The following is a 19,972-nucleotide window of genomic DNA, read 5'->3' as shown; positions in this document are numbered from 1 at the left end:
CAACAACTCCAGCAAATCAGGGACCTCTACACCAAAGAGGTAGATCGAACAGAACAAGCGCCGGAAGTGGACAAGCGACTCCTCAGACTATGGGAGGCACGACGGGGCCTAACCAAGCGCTGGAAGCGCCAAAAACTTAATCGGAAACTAAAGAAGAAAATTGCTGAAATAACACAGCAAGCGGAGGAATATGCAAAGCAGCTAGCGAGACAGGGGTGGCAACAGTTTAGTACCTCACTGAATGGCACCCTCGGTACAGCTAGAACGTGGCAGATCCGCAGAACACTAATGGACCCAAGCAAAAGCAAAACATAAAGCAGCAAATCTATTCAGAGACTAATTCACCAATATGAAGGGACCGAAGACCAGCTACTCTAAGCAGTACGAGAAAAATGCTATGGGAAAGACTCGGTGGAATGCTATCAAGGCGACTACCAAGGAGAGGAGAACCCCACAACAGACCGGCCCATCACAAGGGAAGAAGTTGTCGAAGCCATACGAGCAACCACGAAGAACACGGCGGCAGGGGCGGACAAGATTCGCAACTCGCTAATACGAAACCTAAGTGAAGAAGCAGTAGACCAACTCAACATCTACCTCAACAAATTATGGGAAGACGGAACAGTCCCATCGGAGTGGAAACACGCCGTGGTGGTCATGATTCCCAAGCCCGGCAAGAAACTACATATTGAAAACCTCAGACCAATCTCGCTCACATCGTGCCTCGGCAAGCTGTTTGAGAAAATTGTGACCCGACGAATCCAAACGCACCTAGAAGATGAAGGGTGGTACCCCAACACCATGTTCGGCTTCCGGGCAAACCTATCCACCCAAGACATCCTGCTACAACTAAAAGAAGAGGTACTCGAACCAATGCCGAAAAACGGGGACAACGTCGTCATGGCCATTGATATCAAAGGGGCCTTTGATAACGTATCCCACGCCGCCATTATGGAAGGACTCAACACTACCAACTGCGGGAAGAAAGTACACGCCTATGTCAGAAGCTTCCTCACAGATAGAACAGCGACAGTAGGCCTCGGAGACCTGCGGAGCGGCACCTTTCAAACGCCATGCAAGGGCACTCCGCAGGGCTCGGTAATTTCGCCGATACTTTTTAACATTGCCATGGTCAACCTTGCGAAGAAGCTCAACGAAGTCCAAGGCATCAGTCATGCCATATATGCAGATGACATAACCATCTGGACCACCGAAGGATCACTAGGGAACAAGCAAGAAGCGCTACAGAAAGCCGCCGCTTGCATCGAGGAATATACGCAGCAAAGAGGCCTCAGATGCTCCACGGAGAAGTCTGAGCTCCTCAGAGTGGGAAGGCACCCAACAGATGCCCCACTCGAAGTAAAAATCGAAGGCCAAAACATTCCGGAACAGAAAATGATAAGGATCCTCGGCATGTGGCTGCAGGGCAGCCGGAGGTGCAGCCACCCCCTCTGCCTGCTGAGTACAGCAGCTGGACAAGTGGGCCGCATGATCAGCAGAGTTGCGCACAAGAGATACGGCATGAAAGAGGAAGATACCCTCAGGCTGGTCAACAGCCTGGTGGTCAGCCGGGTCACATACTCCCTGCCGTACCATGTAACCATCAAAGCCGAAAGAGAACAAGCCGAAGCAATCCTTCGGAAGGCATACAAAACAGCCCTTCATCTCCCAAGAAACACATCCAATGACAAGCTGATGCAACTGGGAATCAGCAACACGTTTGAAGAACTAAAAGAATGCCAGCTCAAGGCACAAGCGCGAAGGCTCAGTAACACAACAGGAAGGGCGCTCCTGACAAAGTTGGGTTGGGAAATAGAAAAACCGCAAAGTAGTAGGGCAATAATACCGGACCTGCTAAGGAAGAAACTACGTATACAACCTGTCCCCCGCAATATGGACCCCAATCTCCATACCAGCAGGCGACAGGCTAGGTCAGAATTCTACGAAAGAACGATGGGGCAGAGAGACAACACAGTCTACACAGATGCTTCCCTCTATCCAAAAGGACACAGGAAACACGCAGTAGCGGTAGTAGCTAATAATCAAAGCAAACTAATTACGAATCTCACGGTAGCGGTATCAGACATAACCGAAGCAGAGGAAATAGCTGTTGCACTGGCAGCAGAGGAAGGATACAGGATAAGAAAATCCCTCAACATCCTGACAGACTCACAAGAGGCGTGCCGAAACTATATCAGGGGTAGAATAAGCAGCACGGCACTCAAGATCTTTAGTAGAGCACCGCTCTATGAAGGACAACCTACACACAACATAATCTGGATACCAAGCCACGCAGGGATTCAGGGCAATGAAGCGGCGGACAGCTTAGCTCGAGGCTTCACCATCCGAGCGGGCACCTCAGTCCCCCCGGGAAAGCCTCAGACTACTGCGGGGACAGTTATTCAGAGCTGCTAAACCTATATAGGGGGCGAAGATTCCAATACCCCCCACCACACAAAGCGTTGACGAAGGAGGAAGCCGCAGGATGGCGTAGACTGCAGACGGGTTCCTTTCCAAATCTTTACATACTAAGCAGGATGTTCCCCACACAATATTGCGCCGTATGCTTGTGGTGCGGAGCAAGGCCAACACTATATCACATCACATGGGAATGCGAGAGAAACAAGACATTCCGCGAACATACAACACCAAGTGCGGAGCAATGGGAGAGCCGGCTCACCAGCTGCGAGCTAGGGGTCCAAAGGGCCCTCATAGCACACGCAAGCGAGGTGGCCCGACTCAGTGGTGCCCTGGACTAGGGGCCCACCCAAGGCTGAAGAGGACCCAAAGTTTTCAAGAATGAAGACTTCGTCCTCAACTCGCTAATATCTTAAAGAACCAATAAAGTTTTCCATTCCATTCCATTGATGACGAAGAAAAATTCATAAGCAAGATTTCTGTGACCCTGCGAAAGAATTGCAGCAGTAGTTCTAGGTAATATCACTTACAGGACAAACCTTTCAGTTTTCATGTTTTTGTTAGTTATTGACGCACATGTTTACTCTACAGGCCGTCTTTCGGTCCCTTTTTGTTGTGCCGGGCTGTTTCTGCTGCGTATCTATGGCTTTTTCTTTGTGAAGTTGGCCAGTGTGTTTAAAATCTTTGTCTTCACGAATAAACTTCTAGTTGAGTCAGCATTCATGTGTGTTCCTACCTTAATTCATCCTTCTCGTCTGTGTTTGGGCCGTTGTCAAATATAAATTGTCACCGAAATCGGCGAAGTGTCCATAGAATTGATACATGAAGTTATTTGCGCTGTTTATTCCAGGAAGAACGCTATAGGGTATTATATTCTTTTTGTCTTTAACACTGATGTACATTTTTCTAGTTCAACTTCAAGGAGTCCCCTGAGGAAGCCAATAAGAGTGATAGTAACTTCCTTTGTGTGTAAGATTTATTAATTCCATCCATTCAAGGCATGATGTGTCACATGCCTGTTTGTAGGTATGCAAGCATTCGTAGTTTTTAAACATACTAAGCTCTACGTTTCGGTTTTCGTGACGCTGCTTTGTACTGTGCTGCATTCTCCAGGCGCAGGAACTTTTTTATGAGGTAAGTGCATGTGTTCTTTTTGTATATATTGGAGAAAAAATTGTCGTGAGCGTAAATATGCATGTATATCACTTGTAAATTTTTTCAACGCGGGTGCTGCATATCCCTCCGTCTTTGTTACTACTTTGTCCCAATTTTATGCAACTTTTATGTATTTTATACAATAAGATTCTGGCAGCATTTTAATAACATTTTACCTGCGCAATCGAGGTCATTGGTGTTTCGTATACGCATTTATTTGAGTTTTTCAGTGTCTCACCAATCTGGCTCTCCTGTCATTGGAACCTTTTCTCATCCTTTTTGACTATTCCTGGAGTACTTGATACTGCAAGTGCAGGCGACCATTTATTTGGCTGTTTGGAATTCTGTGAGCTGTGTGTTACTACCAATTTTCTGTGCTAAATATTTATTTTTTCTCTTATCGTTCAAGGTATTAGCCTTGCCTTATCTCGTTACTCACTGAGGTACCACTTAGTTGCTGGGTATAGGAAACAAGGCCCCAAAAAGTGCTCTAATTAGCTTTGTGCAAGTGCAGAAAAATTACTTGAAACTGAGCGCACCAAATTGAGGAAATACCACCAACAAACTCGCAATTATATTAAAACATAATTGGGCAACCTTAAAATATATACATTTTGAAGGCAAAATGCTCAAGCAAGTCTACTTTGGTGCTTCATTAAATTTTAATTGCGATGAAAGACGTGTTCTAAAGCTTATATATATTTACGTGAAGTCATTAGTTTCAATTCTGTTATTTTGCCTTCTGACAGTCAGCCGTAGCTCTTCCTGTGATGTGTTAGTGTGCAAAACATTTTAATGTAACATATTCAGATGTCTTTTGTGTATTCACGCGCAAGCAGCTTCAAGTGTTCATGTGTTCAAAGTTGATTGTTACAAGGGTATGCTTAAGCCTTGCCTTTTGAGTCGCTTTGCCTTCTAGTCATAAACTTAAGTCGAAAGTGAAGACCAGAATGATCGTTTTGATTGAATTCATGTGTATAGGTTTTTCAGATGTATTTACACTGCTAGAGTTCTGTAGGTACTAGCCTATGTCTCCAGGTTCGATGTAGTGGCGCCTTATGTGCTGTAATAATGTTTCATGTACACGCACCTTTAGTGTAAATAACGGTACTTCAAATTGATCAGTCTCTCATTTGCATTTGTTTGTGTTTGGGAAAGTTATTAGGAGGCACCGGGGCATGCAAGTGTGAACAGCAAAGCAATTTCAATATATGAATAAAAATCCACTAGCCCAACAAAACGTCAATCATATTTCAATAGCGACTTCTGAAATCTCAATACCATCTCAACTGGGCTACAATGTACTTTTCAGTGCTGTGGCAATAATAACTCGAAAACAGGTCAACAGAACTACCACTCAAAACGTCAGTTCAACGCAGAATCAATGGTAACTCAACTACCATTCAACAAAACGAACACAACGGGCCGTCTAAGCATAACGGATTTTCAATGGCAACTTAACAATCATTGAACATTGAGATACCCAATGGTGTTTCAATTAAATTTCAGTGGCCAATATTCAAGAGCCTTCAATCTCAACCCGACAATTCTCCAACAAACTGAATAATTCCTGAATGACAAACTCAACATTGACCAACGGTATTTCAACGTCTTCTCAATAATTTTGTTTTGTACGGGCAAGATTATTATATCGACAGTCAAAAACTTCCCTCGTTTTGAGAGTACCTACATAAATGTCCAGAAGGGCTGCCGCGTGCTGTTTTTATTGAGCGCCGTAAGCGAAACCTATGAGGAGCGCGTCGCGTGATCCCTCATACTATGCAAGAGAGGTGCTTCCGACAGATGGCGATTCCGTAAATCCTCGCCGCCAATAGCGTCCGCAGCAGGGGGCGTATTCACCTTCGTGCAGCCTCTCGCTTCAATGGTGACGAAGCGGCGAGAACAAAGCGCTCAAGGAGCTCTCCCGCTTTTGCAGGTGCTTTTCAAGATGTGAGCCCGCGCGTCACTCTTCCAACACTAAATAAGCCGCGAGAACACTGTGCGGGAAGCTATCAGGCAACGGAACTCTTTGTCGGCATGGCAGATCCCTTTCAAAGTGCGGCTTGCGTGTTGCTGCCTTACGAAGCTGCCGCCCGAGTACGTTTGGTCACTGGTTCGATGCGGACGGATAAGGCGCTAAAGAGCGATAACTGCTCATAATGATCAGAACGTCATCAGCGTGCTTGGCGCCGCTGTCCGCTAACGTCTGTGTGGCTCCAGCACTGTCGGTTGTCGGTTCATCAAGTTTCTTAACAATGATAATGAGACTGGGCTGCGCGTGGAGAGGAGCAAATAAATGGCACAAGGCTTACGCATACTTAGAAAACTCCCCGAGGAGTTTTCATTCATTTTTTGTGGAACTGGCATACCCAGGCCAAGGCAGGCTTTTTTTTATAGGCTACATAGATAAGTGGACATAAGCAGGAAAAATATGTACCTGTAACCTGGAAAAATTAAGGAAACTCTAACAGATATTCTTTGTTTATTAACTTCATTGTACACGCTTTATTTGGAAAATTCAAGTCGAGGAAATACGAAGTTACCCTTGCTTAGCAGGAACCTTCTAACGAGCCCTGCTTTGTATATCCAAATAAAGACATGGACACTCCAGTTAAGTTTTCTAAAAGCATGGTTCTATCAGATTAGGACGATCTTACCAGGGACGCCGACGCATTTTTTTACCAAAAATTGGTGACTGATATCTCGACAGTAGTGCTACTTGGACAGCGGTTGCTAAGCCGACATCACTTTACTACCCCACGGCTTCAATTTCACAAGTAGGCGTGCGATATCAGCGCTGACATAGACTACAATAGTGACTTTTCATATCATATCATATTTATCTGTGAATTTATAGTTAACAGTATTATTTTCTCTGTCTGTTTAGCGTTGCAGCGTACATATAACAACGTCAGGGGCCTAGATATGACTCTTTTTATGAAAAAGGTGGTCCACAAGAACAAAAGCACTCGGTATATTTTCAACGCAGGCAATGATTGCCAATTTTCATTACCTCGCTTGGGTTTCGCAGATGCTATTTGTACTAAACAAACGGTGGATATAAGAAAGCTGCATGTGTGTGGAACGAAAAATTGCCCATTGAATGAGAATGGAAAATAAGTTAGTTCGGCAAATGTTCTTCCTCTTTTTTTAAATTCTGAAAACGAGTCGATCTCACAGTTGCGTGCTCAGGTAAGCAGTTCTGTCTATTGACTAAAAGTTTCGCTACAATGTGACTCTCTACATGGATTTCTATGCACCGGGTCGTTTTAATATTTTAACTCCGTGGTTAAACACGGCAGAGCTTTGACTAAGCGGCTCATTGTGTTTTCTACATGTGAACCTTGTCATTATGAAGCAATTATATTCACTTCAACAATTCCTTATACCACCATGTATGCGTTGTATCCAGCTCTAGCGCTTTCTGCATTGCACCACGTTTCGCATATCAGACAAATGAATACAACTACTCGCTGTTATTGCAATATTTGTTTTTGTTCATGTCATGTCACCATGTTGCAACAGGTCTCAAATGACTGACCTGTACTGTAAAAGCGGGTGGACGAAATGTTTGAGTACAGGGAGAAGTATTTAAAATGCTCAATTCCGCAAGGCTTGCATACGGAAACCATTATTCTGTTTGAACTCTTCATGTGCAACTCCTGGTTACCCTTCATGTTCAATATAATAATTACGCCAAAATATTTGTAGCTGTCTACATTGTCTAAGCTTTACGTATTCAGGAAGTCTTAATAAGCTGAGAAATGCAGTTTTCACGTAATAGTTATCGCAACGCTTCGTTTTCGCAATTATTTTCTCCCCGAAAGCACTTTTGTTTACTAAAAGTTTGAAAATGTCTTCTGATTTCATTCTGCACCGCGATATCTGCATTTCAAATTTTTATTTCATCTTGCTCCTTCTGCGTAAATCGATGAAATAAAGGTTTCGGCATGGGTTGTTCAGATATGGTAGAAAACACTAGAATTAAGCGAGAACGAGAGCGGTTTCGATCAGATAGCTAAAGGACTAAAGGGTGTATATAGCTAAAGAGCCGATATTCTAATTGACATTCTTTCGAGAGTTGCTTGAATTTTCACTATTCTTTGGATTGAAACAAATTGTGTCTGATCCTACTAGAGAGTCCGCCATACTACATTTGATTTTCCTAAATGCCCCGCTCTTTACAATTGGATTTCAGTGTGAGATTACAGACGGTATTTCCGATCACAACGCTCTTATTGCTACTATTAATCTTTCAGTTTCAAGGCACTACTATAAATGTACGAGTTTTTACATGTATAATCATGGAAATGATGCGTCCATACTTCCTGCATTAAGCACTTCATTCAACAGATCCTCCCGGTTATGCACAACCAGTGACATCAATGCTGTAGTATTCCATTTCAAAAACATTGTTCACACTTGCATTGAGCGCTGCGTGCCATTAAAAACAAAAAAAACAAAAAAATTGACCTTCCTGGGGTGACAAGAGAAATACTGCAATTGAAGCGTCGAGTAGCCAGAGCACGTCGGAAGCGTCACGTGAACGCCGAAATAAATGCCCAGTTCCGCTCTAGGACGGACGAACTTCGTAAAAAAATTGATACAGCTAAGAACTTCCATTATGAGTTCACTCTACCTAATTTCTTAAAAATAACCCACGAAAATTTTGGAGTTCAATTTCGTCCATGCAAAATACCACCCAGATATTTCTATTCGATGATTCCGAAATAAGCGATGCTGGCGCTATAGCTACAGCATTCAATTAATATTTTCAGTTAGTATTTACGCCGGACGATGGCGAAATTCCTCCCTTCGCCACAACTAATATTTCCTGGGTAATTAACCATGCTACAATATGTAAGCAAGGAGTCCTGAACCACACTTTAAATCTTGACACGAAGAAAGGCTGCAGGCCAAACAATGTCAACAATGTGTTCCTTCACAGTTTTGCGCTTTGGACCTGTCAATACCTCCCATTAATTTTTGAGAAATCACTGCCTACTTGTACAGTTCCTTGTTCATGGAAACGGGCTAGAGTAATTCCATTGTTCAAATCTGGGCGGAAACAATCCTTTCTAAATTATAGGCCCATTTCTTTCACTTCTCAGGCATGCAAACTCCTTGAACACATAATTTATAAACACATTATCAATTTTCTCGAGTCTAAAAACATTTTGTGCAGCGCTCAGCGTTCTATTTCTAGTGGTTTTAGAACAGTGACTGAATTAACTAAACTCCCACATGACATCAGTGTTGCTCTTTATTTAGGTCACCAAGTAGATGCGGTCTTCATTGATTTCTCCAAAGCATTTGATACTGAACCACATCCTTAACTTATTACATGAACGAAGCCTGTTCTTGTTCAGTGCATCCGTATATTTCTTTATATTCATTCACAGTATGTTTCTTTTATTTCATTTAACTCCCCCGACGCATCAGTATCTTCCGGGGTACCCCAAGTTTCTATTTGAGGGCCATTACTTTTCCTGCTTTACATTAACGCCATTCTAAACGCTGTTTAGGTAAAAATTCGGCTATACGCTGACGACTGCGTTCTCTACAATGTCATTTCTACACCTAACGGTCATAACTCTGAATCAATCTTTCTTAAGTTTTTGTGAATGGTGCGAACTCTGGCAAATGAACATTAACTTGAAAAAACAGTCGTCATGTCCTTTCACAAGCATGCTAATTGCTCATATTTCAATTGCTCCAATACATGTACTTTACTGTAGCGCGCATATGAATATAGGTGTTTAGGCCTACTTTCCACTCCAAGGTTATCCTGTTCAGAAAATAAAGCACTAAAAGAACTCGGTTAGCTGTCCCGAAGCCTACTTGTTGCCCCGAAAGAAACCAATCTCATTAGATACAAAACACTTGTAAGACCTATTCGTGAATATGCGGCTACCATATTGAACCCTTAAAAAATTTTGGACAATCACAAAATTGAATCTGTTCATAAAAAGACGGTTCGCTTCATATACGGCCGCTATGACAATGATTTCAGCGTCATCTCATATGCATATGCTCGGATTAACCGCTCTATCCCACCGTCGTCACATTTATTATCTGAAACTTCTACACTTTCTATTTTACTCTTCACATTATGCTTCCCCTAATGCATATATGACCCGTGCAAAGCCCATAATCACGAGAAACAGCAATCACTTAAACTAATTGGTCTTTTTTGCTCGCACCAACAGCTTTAAATACAGTTTTTTCCTAGGACAATTGAACTCTGGAATGACATGCCTGATTCCAACCCATTGTTTACCATATAAAAATTTGAGTAAGCTACTGAGTTGCCTTTGGCCATGTTCTCCAATATGGTTCTTTTGTATTGTGATTTGTATTTGCGACATACTGTATTCACCCACTCCTGCAATAGCCTTTCTGGGCTGCAGTGTCTGTAAATAAATAAACATAGATAAATTAAGAGAAATAAAATAGAGCTGGGCAGGTCATGTAACCCGCAAGTTAGATAACCGTTGGACCATTAAGGTTAGAGAATGGGTGCCATGATACAGGAAGCGCTAGCGAGGACGGCAGAAGACTAGGCGAGGCGTTCAAATTAGGAAATTCGCGGGCGCTAGTTGCAATCGGTTGGCGCAGGACAGGGATAATTGGAGAGCGCAGGGAGAGTCCTTCATCCTGCAGTGCACATAGAATGGGCTACTCCTGCTGCTCTTGCTGCTGCTGCTGATGATCCTTAATCACAATTTGCATTTTGTTGCGTAGAAAAGAGTACCCACGAATCCTACAGAAATCTGACATGTTCGTCTCTTAAGTAATATAATTATTTTGAGTAATTGCTATGATATAATCGGTATCTTATATATCTCAGATTTCTCATAAAAAAATCTGCAACATATGTATGTATTATAATAGTTCTGCAAAAGGATGACAAATGTGGCAAATGCAACGACTGGCAAGTTCCAACTGAAAATTGAGTTTTTCACCAGCACCACCACTCTTGCACATGACGAAGTTGAGTAGCCATAAAACGGGACCTATTTACTAGGAAAAAAAACCTAGAATAGGCAGCAAAACAAGATGAAAGTGACATTGACACAGAGGTACAATAGGCTAACAAAGAGACAATAAAACTGGTCAAGAAATTCCGTAACACACACGTGCAATTCAAAGTCAAGCAATTCAAGCAACAAGCACACGTTTCTCTTAAGATATCCAGAAAGCAATAATTTCCGGCCGGCACTGATCCATGAGCCTTGCAATTGTGTTGGTGCTACAGAAGTCATGCGCCAACAACGGGTAGCTGTAGTGACTGCACACAAGTGAGGTCGAAACACACTGCAGGGAGCTTTGTGCACGGGCCAATGAACGTAAACACAGCACATTGTACCGTGTGACCGATATACACTCTGCATCGTGCAAGTCAGATTACAGAGCACACGAAATTAGTACGACATTCGCAATTGCCATAACAGTTGTTAAACGTTGCAGTGGAACCCTTCTAACGTTGGCCTTCGCTTTTTTGGGGGCCTCTGCACGCGACTTGTCAACTTTTTACGCATGAAAAAAAAAAAATAAATGACAATGTTTTGCAGTCTTCTTAAAACGCTGCTTTGTAGAGTGCCCATACGGCATAACAGAACAATCCGTAGAGGTAACCCCTTGTCTGTGGGGTTGCCCTGCCAAGTTTCAGCTCCAAGGTTCAATCACGGCCGATGCGGTTGCATTTCAAAAATGCGCGCAAAATGCAACACGTTCGTTAAACACAAATTATTGGTTTCGAATGCCAAAAACACTCTGATTATGAGACACGCCGTAGTGGGGCACTCTGGAAATTTTGACCGCCTGAGGTTCTCTAACGTGCACCCAAATCTAAGTACACGGGTGTTTTCGCATTTCGGCCCCATCAAAATGCGGCCGCCGTGGCCGGAATTCGATCCCGCGGCCTCGTGCTTAGCAAACCAACTTCATAGCTCCTAAGCAACCACGGCGGTTAAAAATGTTCGTGTATATATAATGGGTGGCTGGCTACGAAAATTCACCGACGAAAACGATACACCCTAATGCAAAATTTAATCGCTGCTCTGTACGTGTGTTCATTTGGTGATATATTGGCTGGCGCGGACATTCTGTATCGTGCGGCACGTTGCAAACAGAGTGAAGTGGAGCGTGACTGCTAGCTAACCTGCAGGTCGCGAGAGGCAGCGCGTGGTCGCGATCCACAGAAGCCGCCGTGGACAGACTTCCCATACGACTCGCGCTACTCTGGCGCCATCTCGTTGCCATCCCCGCCGCACTACGCTTTTTCTCTCAGGCTTTCGACATGCCGTCTACCTCGGCTTTCCCTCCCATAGCTCCGCTGCGCGCTTCTCCTCCGCTTTCCTCCTTGCGTCTTTTAGCCGCCGCTGCGCTCCCCGTTCTCTCTTCCATCCTTCCCGCTGCTCGTGCGCTCCCTCAAGCCGACGCGAGCCGCAGCAATGGGCGCCCAAGGCCCAGACCACACGTGCGCTTGCGTACGTGCGCCAGCTCGCGTCCACGCGCCCACGCACGCCCAGACAGTGCGCCACGGCTCGTACACGCCCAAGCACGGCGCGATATTGGTGAACAGCTCTTCTATTTAGCGGGGGCTACATGGGTCGTTTTAACGCGACAGCGTTAAGGAGCTCGTGTCGCAGAAAAGCCGGTGTCGTCAGTGTCGATGTCAGCATCGGCGGCGTTGGCCGGGAGCGATAAATCCCGGCAGGCACTTCATGAATAAAAAAGAACTTCGAAGATGGGCTGGGTGGGAATCGAACCACGGTCTCCGGAATGTGAGACGGAGACGCTACCACTCAGCCACAAGTTCTTTTTTTTTTCCTTCCTTTCATGGTATTTATTACAGTAGCAACCACCCGATATTCACCAGTTGTGCATAGTCAGAGAATGGAGAGCACACTGAAAGTCACTCAGAGAAAAGGCATCGTGCATACTGTGGGTAGAAATGTGGTTCCACTTTAGAAGGGTGGTAAGGATAGGCACCTCACCAAAATGGGGTACAAGTCCGGCTGGGTATCAAGTTCATCATAAACCTGCTTTAGGTGTAGGGTCATTTGGATGAAATCCACCCTTGTAGGTACAACCGTTTCGGCGTTTCTGTCCATCATTCGCGTTTTCCACAAACTGTGCATTCCGATGAGAAAAAACATATCAAAAGGGGCACTATTATCAGCGGTCGGCAGCAGGTATCGCACAGTATGAGCGTTGATGTCAAAGTCTTTTTGTAAAGTCCGTTGGAGGACATCCCAAAATAGTATGGCGTCAGTGCAGCTAATAAAACAATGTTCAATCGTCTGTGGCACGTCACAAAGGCGACAGTTAACAGAAGACACAAAGATACCCTTTTTCTGTAGCCATGTTTTAACCGGTATGGTTTCACTATGAAGTTTATAAAAGAACGTTTTGCAGCAAGGGGATACATACATTTTACGAACTCGCTTTAGAACATCGTGACCTGGCCATTGAATGTATAGTGACCGGTAAAATGGAGGCGGAAAAAGCATGCACAATAGATCTTTGTATAACGTTTTACGCGACGCAGAGTACAAGTATTCAGTGGAAAACCGAACTGTCAGTAAACGAATCGCCAAGTAAACTTCTTGCATGAATCCCCACAAGCATAAACGCGAAGAAAAATTCGAAGAAACAATTAAGTCGGGTAACGCATTAACAAGTGTGACTTGCATGAATGACCGAAGTATAGGATGCGATGTATCGCGAAAAAAGAAGAAACGAGACACTATTTGCCGCACATAAAGATGCACTAAACCCAGCCCACCTTCACTAACGGGCCTGAAAATATTGTCTCGCCTCATGGGCTCAAAAGTTGAAGACCATACCAAGGTTGCAAAGATTCGGTGAAAGCGTTGGATGTAGAGCCTGGCACAATGTATAACTTGCAATACATAGTAAATTTTTGTTGCCAAGAACTTATTGCAGGCCTCGGCTTTCCCAAAAATAGAAAGTCGGTGTGGAACGAATGTCTGGGCGTAACTTTGCAGGGCCGAAACTTGTTCTTTCCAATAGTGTGCGCTTAATTTATATGCGTCTAGCGGCACGCCGAGATACTTTGGCGGGACACCGGTCCAATTAACGCCTGCAAACTGTTCTGGTGTATAGCACCATGAGCCAAACCATAAGCCTAAGCTTTTTGCGGAGTTCATTCGTGCTCCTGATACGCTGCCAAATTCCTCTATTGTTGATACTACCTTTTCAACACTCGACTTATCCGTGCAGAAGAACGCTAAATCATCTGCATAAGCGAAGACTTTTACTTCATGACCCAGTATATTGAAGCCATGGATGTAACTCGACTGAATAACACTTAAGCATAGCGGTTCCAGATAAAGGGCGAATAGTAATGGGGACATAGGGCAGCCTTGTTTTACCGAAGAGCAAACGGAAACGGGTTTAGAGAGTTGGCCATTAATAACTAAACGAGTAGTACAACACGTATAACAAAGCTTAACGCCTTTAAGCACAACGGAGCCAACATTGGCATGCTCCAGAAGAGTAAATAAATAGGAGTGACTGACACGATCAAAAGCTTTAGCAAGGTCTACCTGGAGCATTGCAAGCTGCTCAGTGGAACCGTAACAGTATTGAAGGAGTGTACGGGCGATATGTATGTTGGTTTGAATGGATAGGCCCCTAATTCCACACGTCTGATGGGAACCAATGAGAATTGACATCGCAAATTGCAATCTATTCGATAAAACTTTTGCAAAAGTTTTATAATCCACGTTTGACAATGTGATTGGTCGGTAGCTTTCAACAGAACGCAGTTTCTCCTTATCTGCACTTTTTGGAATTAAAACTGTGTGGGTTTTGCAAAAAGATTGCGGAAGGGCGTCTACCTCTAAACTTGTAATAAAAATGTCCAATAATATGGGGCTGATAATTGGTTTGAAAGCTTTGTAAAATTCACAGGAAAGTCCATGAGGGCCGGGTGTTTTCGACATAGGCAGCTGATCAATAGCTAGTTCAATTTCTTGGATCGTAAGGCTACCACTCATAACTGCACATTCATCATCCTGTAATGGTTTTACAAGAGATACAAAACTCTCTAAAACTTTTGCATCGTGATCATCCGGAGGGGCACTAAACAACATAGTGTAGAAAGTTTCGAACTGAGAAATTATGTCATTAGTATTTGTTAGAAGACTACCTTCGGAGTATATTTCCGGAATTACTTTGGAAACAGCGTGACGTCGCTCGTCAAGTAAAGCTTGACGTGTTGGTTGCTCAGATTGCAGAGCGCGCATGTTTCGAGATCGAAATCGCGCACCTCTGTAACGCAGTGCGTCATACTTTTGCAACTCACATTTAAGATTTTCTATGTCAACAATGTGTGTGCCTGGCATTTCGCATTCCATCTGATAAAGGTTGTGTAGGCTTTTAAGAAGTATTGTTTCTTCATTCTTTCTATGGAATGCTTTCAGCGATCCAATTTCTATAGCCACTGAACCTCTTGTTTAAAGAGTTCCCAAGCTGCAAATAACGGCAAGTCAGTAGAAAGAGAATTTTTTAGGGTCATGCGCACGCGATTAATAAATTCCTGATCATTTAGGAGCTCAGAGTTAAGCTTCCAGAGTGCCCACTGTGGTCGGAAATTAGTTACAGATTTCTCACCAATTTTTGCGATAACCATGCAATGATCAGAGAACGAAACTGGGATAGTAGTGCAGGACAGTTCCCGGGAGAAGAGGGATGAAGAAACATAAATCCGATCAAGGCGGGCATAAGAGCGACCTTGAATTCATGTATAAGAGCGAGCTCCCTGTCCCGACACTCCTATATCAATGAGCCCTGCACTTTCTAATAGGTTAGATAAAACTTCACCACTCCTGTCCCGCTGAGTGTTAATGCCGCTTCGATCGCACGGATCACATACACAATTGAAATCTCCCATTAACACAATGCTACGATCACAGTCCATTAGACTACGCACAGTATCAAAGAAGACAATTCGTTTTGCAGCGTCATTAAATGCATAGACGTTGACTAATCGCCATGGCACACCCTGCAACACAAAATCACAACATATATATCGACCTTCAGTGTCTACATGGTAACTAAGTGCTGAACAAAATAGGCTCTTTTTCAGAAACAGGAAACAGCCCGCGGATAAACCAAGAGCGTGTGAAACGCAGACGTTATATTCAGACAGAAAAGGTCGCAAAGCCCTTTCTGTCTCGTCATCACTCTCAATCTTCGTCTCCTGCACGGCGACGAAGTCGAGGCGCTTCCTAGACAAAAGCCGGCGAAGCTGCGCCTGTTTCTGCAAAGACCTAAGGCCTCGCACGTTCAAAGTTGCGAAGAGAAGTTGCTGGGACAGGGCCATGGTGACTACCCACTATTTAGACTTGATTCTCTATGCGGTCGGTCCTAGAGGTTAACGGCGAGGCTGCCTCCGAACTCTCACCAGGCCTCCTGGACCGTGATCGCCGGCACTTTCCTGAATGTGTCGATGTTTTGCGCCGACGTGCTTTTCTTGTGGTACTGGCCGTCTCGCTGTCCGTGCTTGACTCTGATCTGTTAGTCGCACGGCGCTTCGGAATTGACGTATCCGCGCTACTTCGGTTGTCCTCTGCCAGCACAGCGCACGTGTTGAGGTGCTTCGGTGCAGCAGATGAGTCATCAGCGGCTGTCTCATTCGCTGGCTGGGCGGCAACTGGCTGCGTGGTAGCGGGCGCTTCTTTCTCTTTGGTACTTTCCTTTTCCACGGGCAGATCTGCGATGTCATTCTCTTTAACATGTAGAGGGGTCTTACTGGCACAGCTGGTATCCGCGCAAGAGGGAACGTCTCCCGTTGCATCAAGAACCTCAGTAACATCCATTATGTGTTCCTGCAAGCTTTCTTCTGGAGGCCTTGTCCTGTGCCGTAACTTGTCGGCGTATGTCACAACACATTCTTCATCTGTGTGACCAAAGCGTCGGCAGGCTTCACAACGTGGGGTTCTGCAGTTTCGACGAATGTGTCCAACCTTGTTACAGCGGAGACAAAGCGGGGGCCGGCCTGGGACCAATACAAGGCTCTGCACTCCACAAACGTGTAGCCGATGTGGAACGTCGCCCACGCCGACTCCATCGGCAAGAGTCAACACCACGTCACGATTGAGGGTACGCATTTGCTCCATTTCCGATACTCTCCAGCTTTCTACTGATATGGACTTCACTTTCCCGTAAGCCTGGAGCCCATCTCGAATGTAATCGTCTTCCAAACGCTCAGGAAGCCATAAAAGCTTCATTTTTACTTCCGTGGGCTCGGGGTCAATAACGAGGCAGCGTCTACCTTTTACGGATAATTCTCCGCACGTGACTAGCTTTGATTTTGTAATTGATGATTTGCACGTCACCATCCACACGTGCGACATCTGAAATTGTCCGATGGAACTTATTTCCTTCAGGTCAATAACGTTCCGAAGGGCGTCTCTGAAGTCTTGGGCTCTGTACGGTCGACCACTTAAGTCAGCATGCAGGAAAACGGAGTCCGCAACCAGCTTACCGGTAGGAAGACGGGGTAACACAACACGGTAGTCATTGCTGCTGGCTGAAGCCTGAGCAGCACCTCGGCCAGGGGCCGATAAAACCTTTGGAGCGGAGAACATGAAAAAAGCGACCGTTCGGAACGCCGTCTTCTTCTTTCTCCACTCAGCCACAAGTTCGATGCTTCAAAGCGGTACAAAAGCGCCTCAAGTGAATGCGGTGCTGCCTTAGAAACGAGCTGTAGAAAGCTATACTGCGGTGTATATCCGTAATTATGAGCATGTAACTTACAGAAGTCGCAGTTACACGAGTAGCGAAGTGCGTTTCCGCTACATTTCTTCTGCACTTTCCGCACACGCAGATCCATCTTGCGGCAAACACAGAAGACCCCCTCATCTCAATGTACGGCTCTGCCCCGACAGGTGGCGCGCCACGCGCGCATTGGGGCTGTGCGGGGACCGGTGCGAGGTGCGTCGCGGCCCGGACTCCCTCTCCCCTGACGGCGCTTCGCCTTGCTCCCTCACGGGTTGCAGAATCGAGTGTCCTCCTTTCTTTAGATCGCTATCTGTCTACCTCTCTGCCCGTGCCAATCACGACGTTTGGCTGAGGTGCATCGTTTCCCCCTCCGAGACACCGAGTTCTCTGGTTCGTTCCGCTTGCTCTGGCGCACGTTTCGTTGCCGCGTCGAATGCTGCGTTGCTCCACGCTCACCACGTCCGATGCGGGGCGCCTTGTATTTCTCCTGCGATAATCGCGCGCCAAAAAAAGAAAACGCTCTGGCGGGACGCCGGCTAGGCTACATGAGGCGTACGAGCGGCGAACGCCGCTGCAGTGTGGCCAGACAAGGCAAAAATGTTTTGGCTACCACTAAATGAACCCACAATGCTGATGTTGTTTGCTAGTGTTATAATTAATAAATTATGCAATAAATACCCCACTAATACGTCTATACACATTACCAGGTATGCTTTCGCCGACGTAGCCATGGTGCTGACCAGCGCACGCGCGCGAAGTGTTCAAAGGACAGCAAGGAACGGTGAGACGGCTGGCCGCTCCCGCCGAAAACAGACGGAAGTGACTCCGACAGGCACTTCTGGTAGCGTCAGACGCTTGCGCGCCGCGTCAAAATCTAGCCGGTCCTGATCGGCGGCAGCGGGCGTTTTTCTCGACGCCGGGCGTCAAATCGGCACCGTGAGGCAAAAATCGCCTCAAGAACGCTCCATGTATTCCGGGCTTTATGGCGCGCTTGCGCTTCCCCGCGTCGTCCCGCCTGGCTACTCAGCTACGGCGCGGTACAATCAACTCTCAGCGCAGCAGCTTTATATCCAAGAAAGCGCTTAATCTTTCCTTATTACGCTTACATACCAGTTGTAAAAATGCTACTATTACGCGTATAGATAGAGAAGCATATTGAAACACTGTCAGTAACAAATTACCAAGTGGCGCCTTCCAAGGCCTCTATGGGTCAGCCCTCAGAACTAGCGCTATCGCGCGTCTTTATGGATGGCATACCTCGCCAGACATGGCAGGCGCAAGACGCTTAGACGCGAGCTTGCACGTGTGGTGTGGGGTTAATAGCGGTGCTCTAACACGTCAGGTGATGAAATTTATTCAGGACTCGCTCACAACAGTGTGCCTGATAATTACACGGTGGTTCTGGAACCTGTAAGTCACCATCCAGGAATGGGTGATTGAGCAGATTAATGTTCTTTGCTGCGAGCTCATCCGGGTGCATGAACTGAGGGCCGCCCTACGACAAAGCAAGCGACGGAGCGCTCCATGAGTGGATGGAATCACGTTCCAGATGCTTCGGAACCTGGAAGATGCAGAGCAAGATCGTGTCCTGGAGTACTTCAACACCATCTGGCGCACTGGGGCTCTCCCAGACAGCTGACTCACCGCGCGGGTGGCGCCAGTCCTTAAGCCACGGAAACCAGCGGCGGCACCCTACTCGTACAGGCCAGTGTCTCTCACCTCTGCCGCCTGTAAGGTTATGGGGAGGATTGTTCTGGCACGCATGGAGTGGATCTCCGCGCAGGCGCACTACTTCCCGGAGCAGCAGACCGGCTTCACGCGCCACCGCTGCACTGCTGACTCCATCGCCGACGTCGTGGCCACAGTGGAGGATGCAAAGAACAATGGCGACATGGCCCTTCTCGTGCTGGTTGACGTACAGAGTGCCTTTGACAGCCTGCCCCACGAGGTCATCCAGACCTCTTTAGATATCCTCTGGATCACTGGCAGTCTCAGACGCTTTGTCTCTGCCTTTCTTGCGTGAAGAACGTTCGAGTACCAGTGTGCCAGGCGCTCAGCGTCCCTCGAGCAATCGCCACCGGCGTACCACAGGGATCGCTGCTGAGCCCGTTTCTGTTCAATTCAGCCCTGGCAGGTCTGCCAGCCGCACTACCGGGAGACACCCGGTACCGCACACAGTGCTCCATCTACGCTGATGATGTGGCACTCTGGGTTCGGAGTCCAAGGCGATGCCTTCAAGCCGTCCGGAGATCAGTGCAGGGGATCCTGGACGCGGTGACAACATTCTTCAGGCTCATCGGCTTAACCGTCTCTCCTACAAAGACGGAGGCCCTTTCTGATACACCCGAGGGCTGCCTCCCGCCTCAGCGTACACCAGTTGAGAATCGGCACCGAACACTTTCCGTGGAAGCAGAGAGGGACGCACCTTGGCCTTGCCATAGACCACCGGCTGACGTGAATACCGGCTAATAAGGCCCTCAGCGCTAAGGTGCGCCGAGTACATGCAGCCGTGGGCCAACTCCTTGAACGAGTCGAGGATGTTCCACCAAGTGGGCCCGGCGCCTGAACAAGGCTGCAGCAATATCATCATTGTTGTATACCCTGCCGCTGGATTCCCTGACGCATACCAGGAAAGGACAAC

The 19,972-nt window shown here is 46.2% G+C and overlaps 2 protein-coding genes across 2 annotated transcripts in view; both read right to left on the bottom strand.

The window, feature by feature from the left end:
- Nucleotides 1–19,972, bottom strand: part of LOC129388282 (chymotrypsinogen A-like) — a 61,015-nt gene that overhangs the window by 9,734 nt on the left and 31,309 nt on the right. The window lies entirely within an intron of this gene.
- LOC140213675 (uncharacterized) lies at nt 850–17,217 on the bottom strand. Its single transcript, XM_072284926.1, has 2 exons — nt 16,166–17,217; nt 850–974 (listed from the first exon to the last, which is right to left on the bottom strand). The coding sequence occupies exons 1-2, from the start codon at nt 17,196–17,198 to the stop codon at nt 850–852; spliced, it is 1,158 nt and encodes a 385-aa protein (XP_072141027.1). The 5' UTR covers nt 17,199–17,217.

Source organism: Dermacentor andersoni, chromosome 10, assembly GCF_023375885.2.
Source record: "Dermacentor andersoni chromosome 10, qqDerAnde1_hic_scaffold, whole genome shotgun sequence".
Classification (NCBI taxonomy): domain Eukaryota; kingdom Metazoa; phylum Arthropoda; class Arachnida; order Ixodida; family Ixodidae; genus Dermacentor; species Dermacentor andersoni.
The sequence above is the reverse complement of the archived record's forward strand: the minus strand, read 5'-3'. Positions and strand labels throughout refer to the sequence as shown.

Coding starts and splice junctions, on each gene's coding strand:
- LOC140213675 (XM_072284926.1), bottom strand. CDS start 17,198: ATGTTCTCCGCTCCAAAGGTTTTATCGGCCCCTGGCCGAGGTGCTGCT. Junction 975..16,165: donor GCTGGCAGAGGACAACCGAA/GTAGCGCGGATA, acceptor TTCTTCCCGCAG/TTGGTAGTGTTGAGTCCTTC.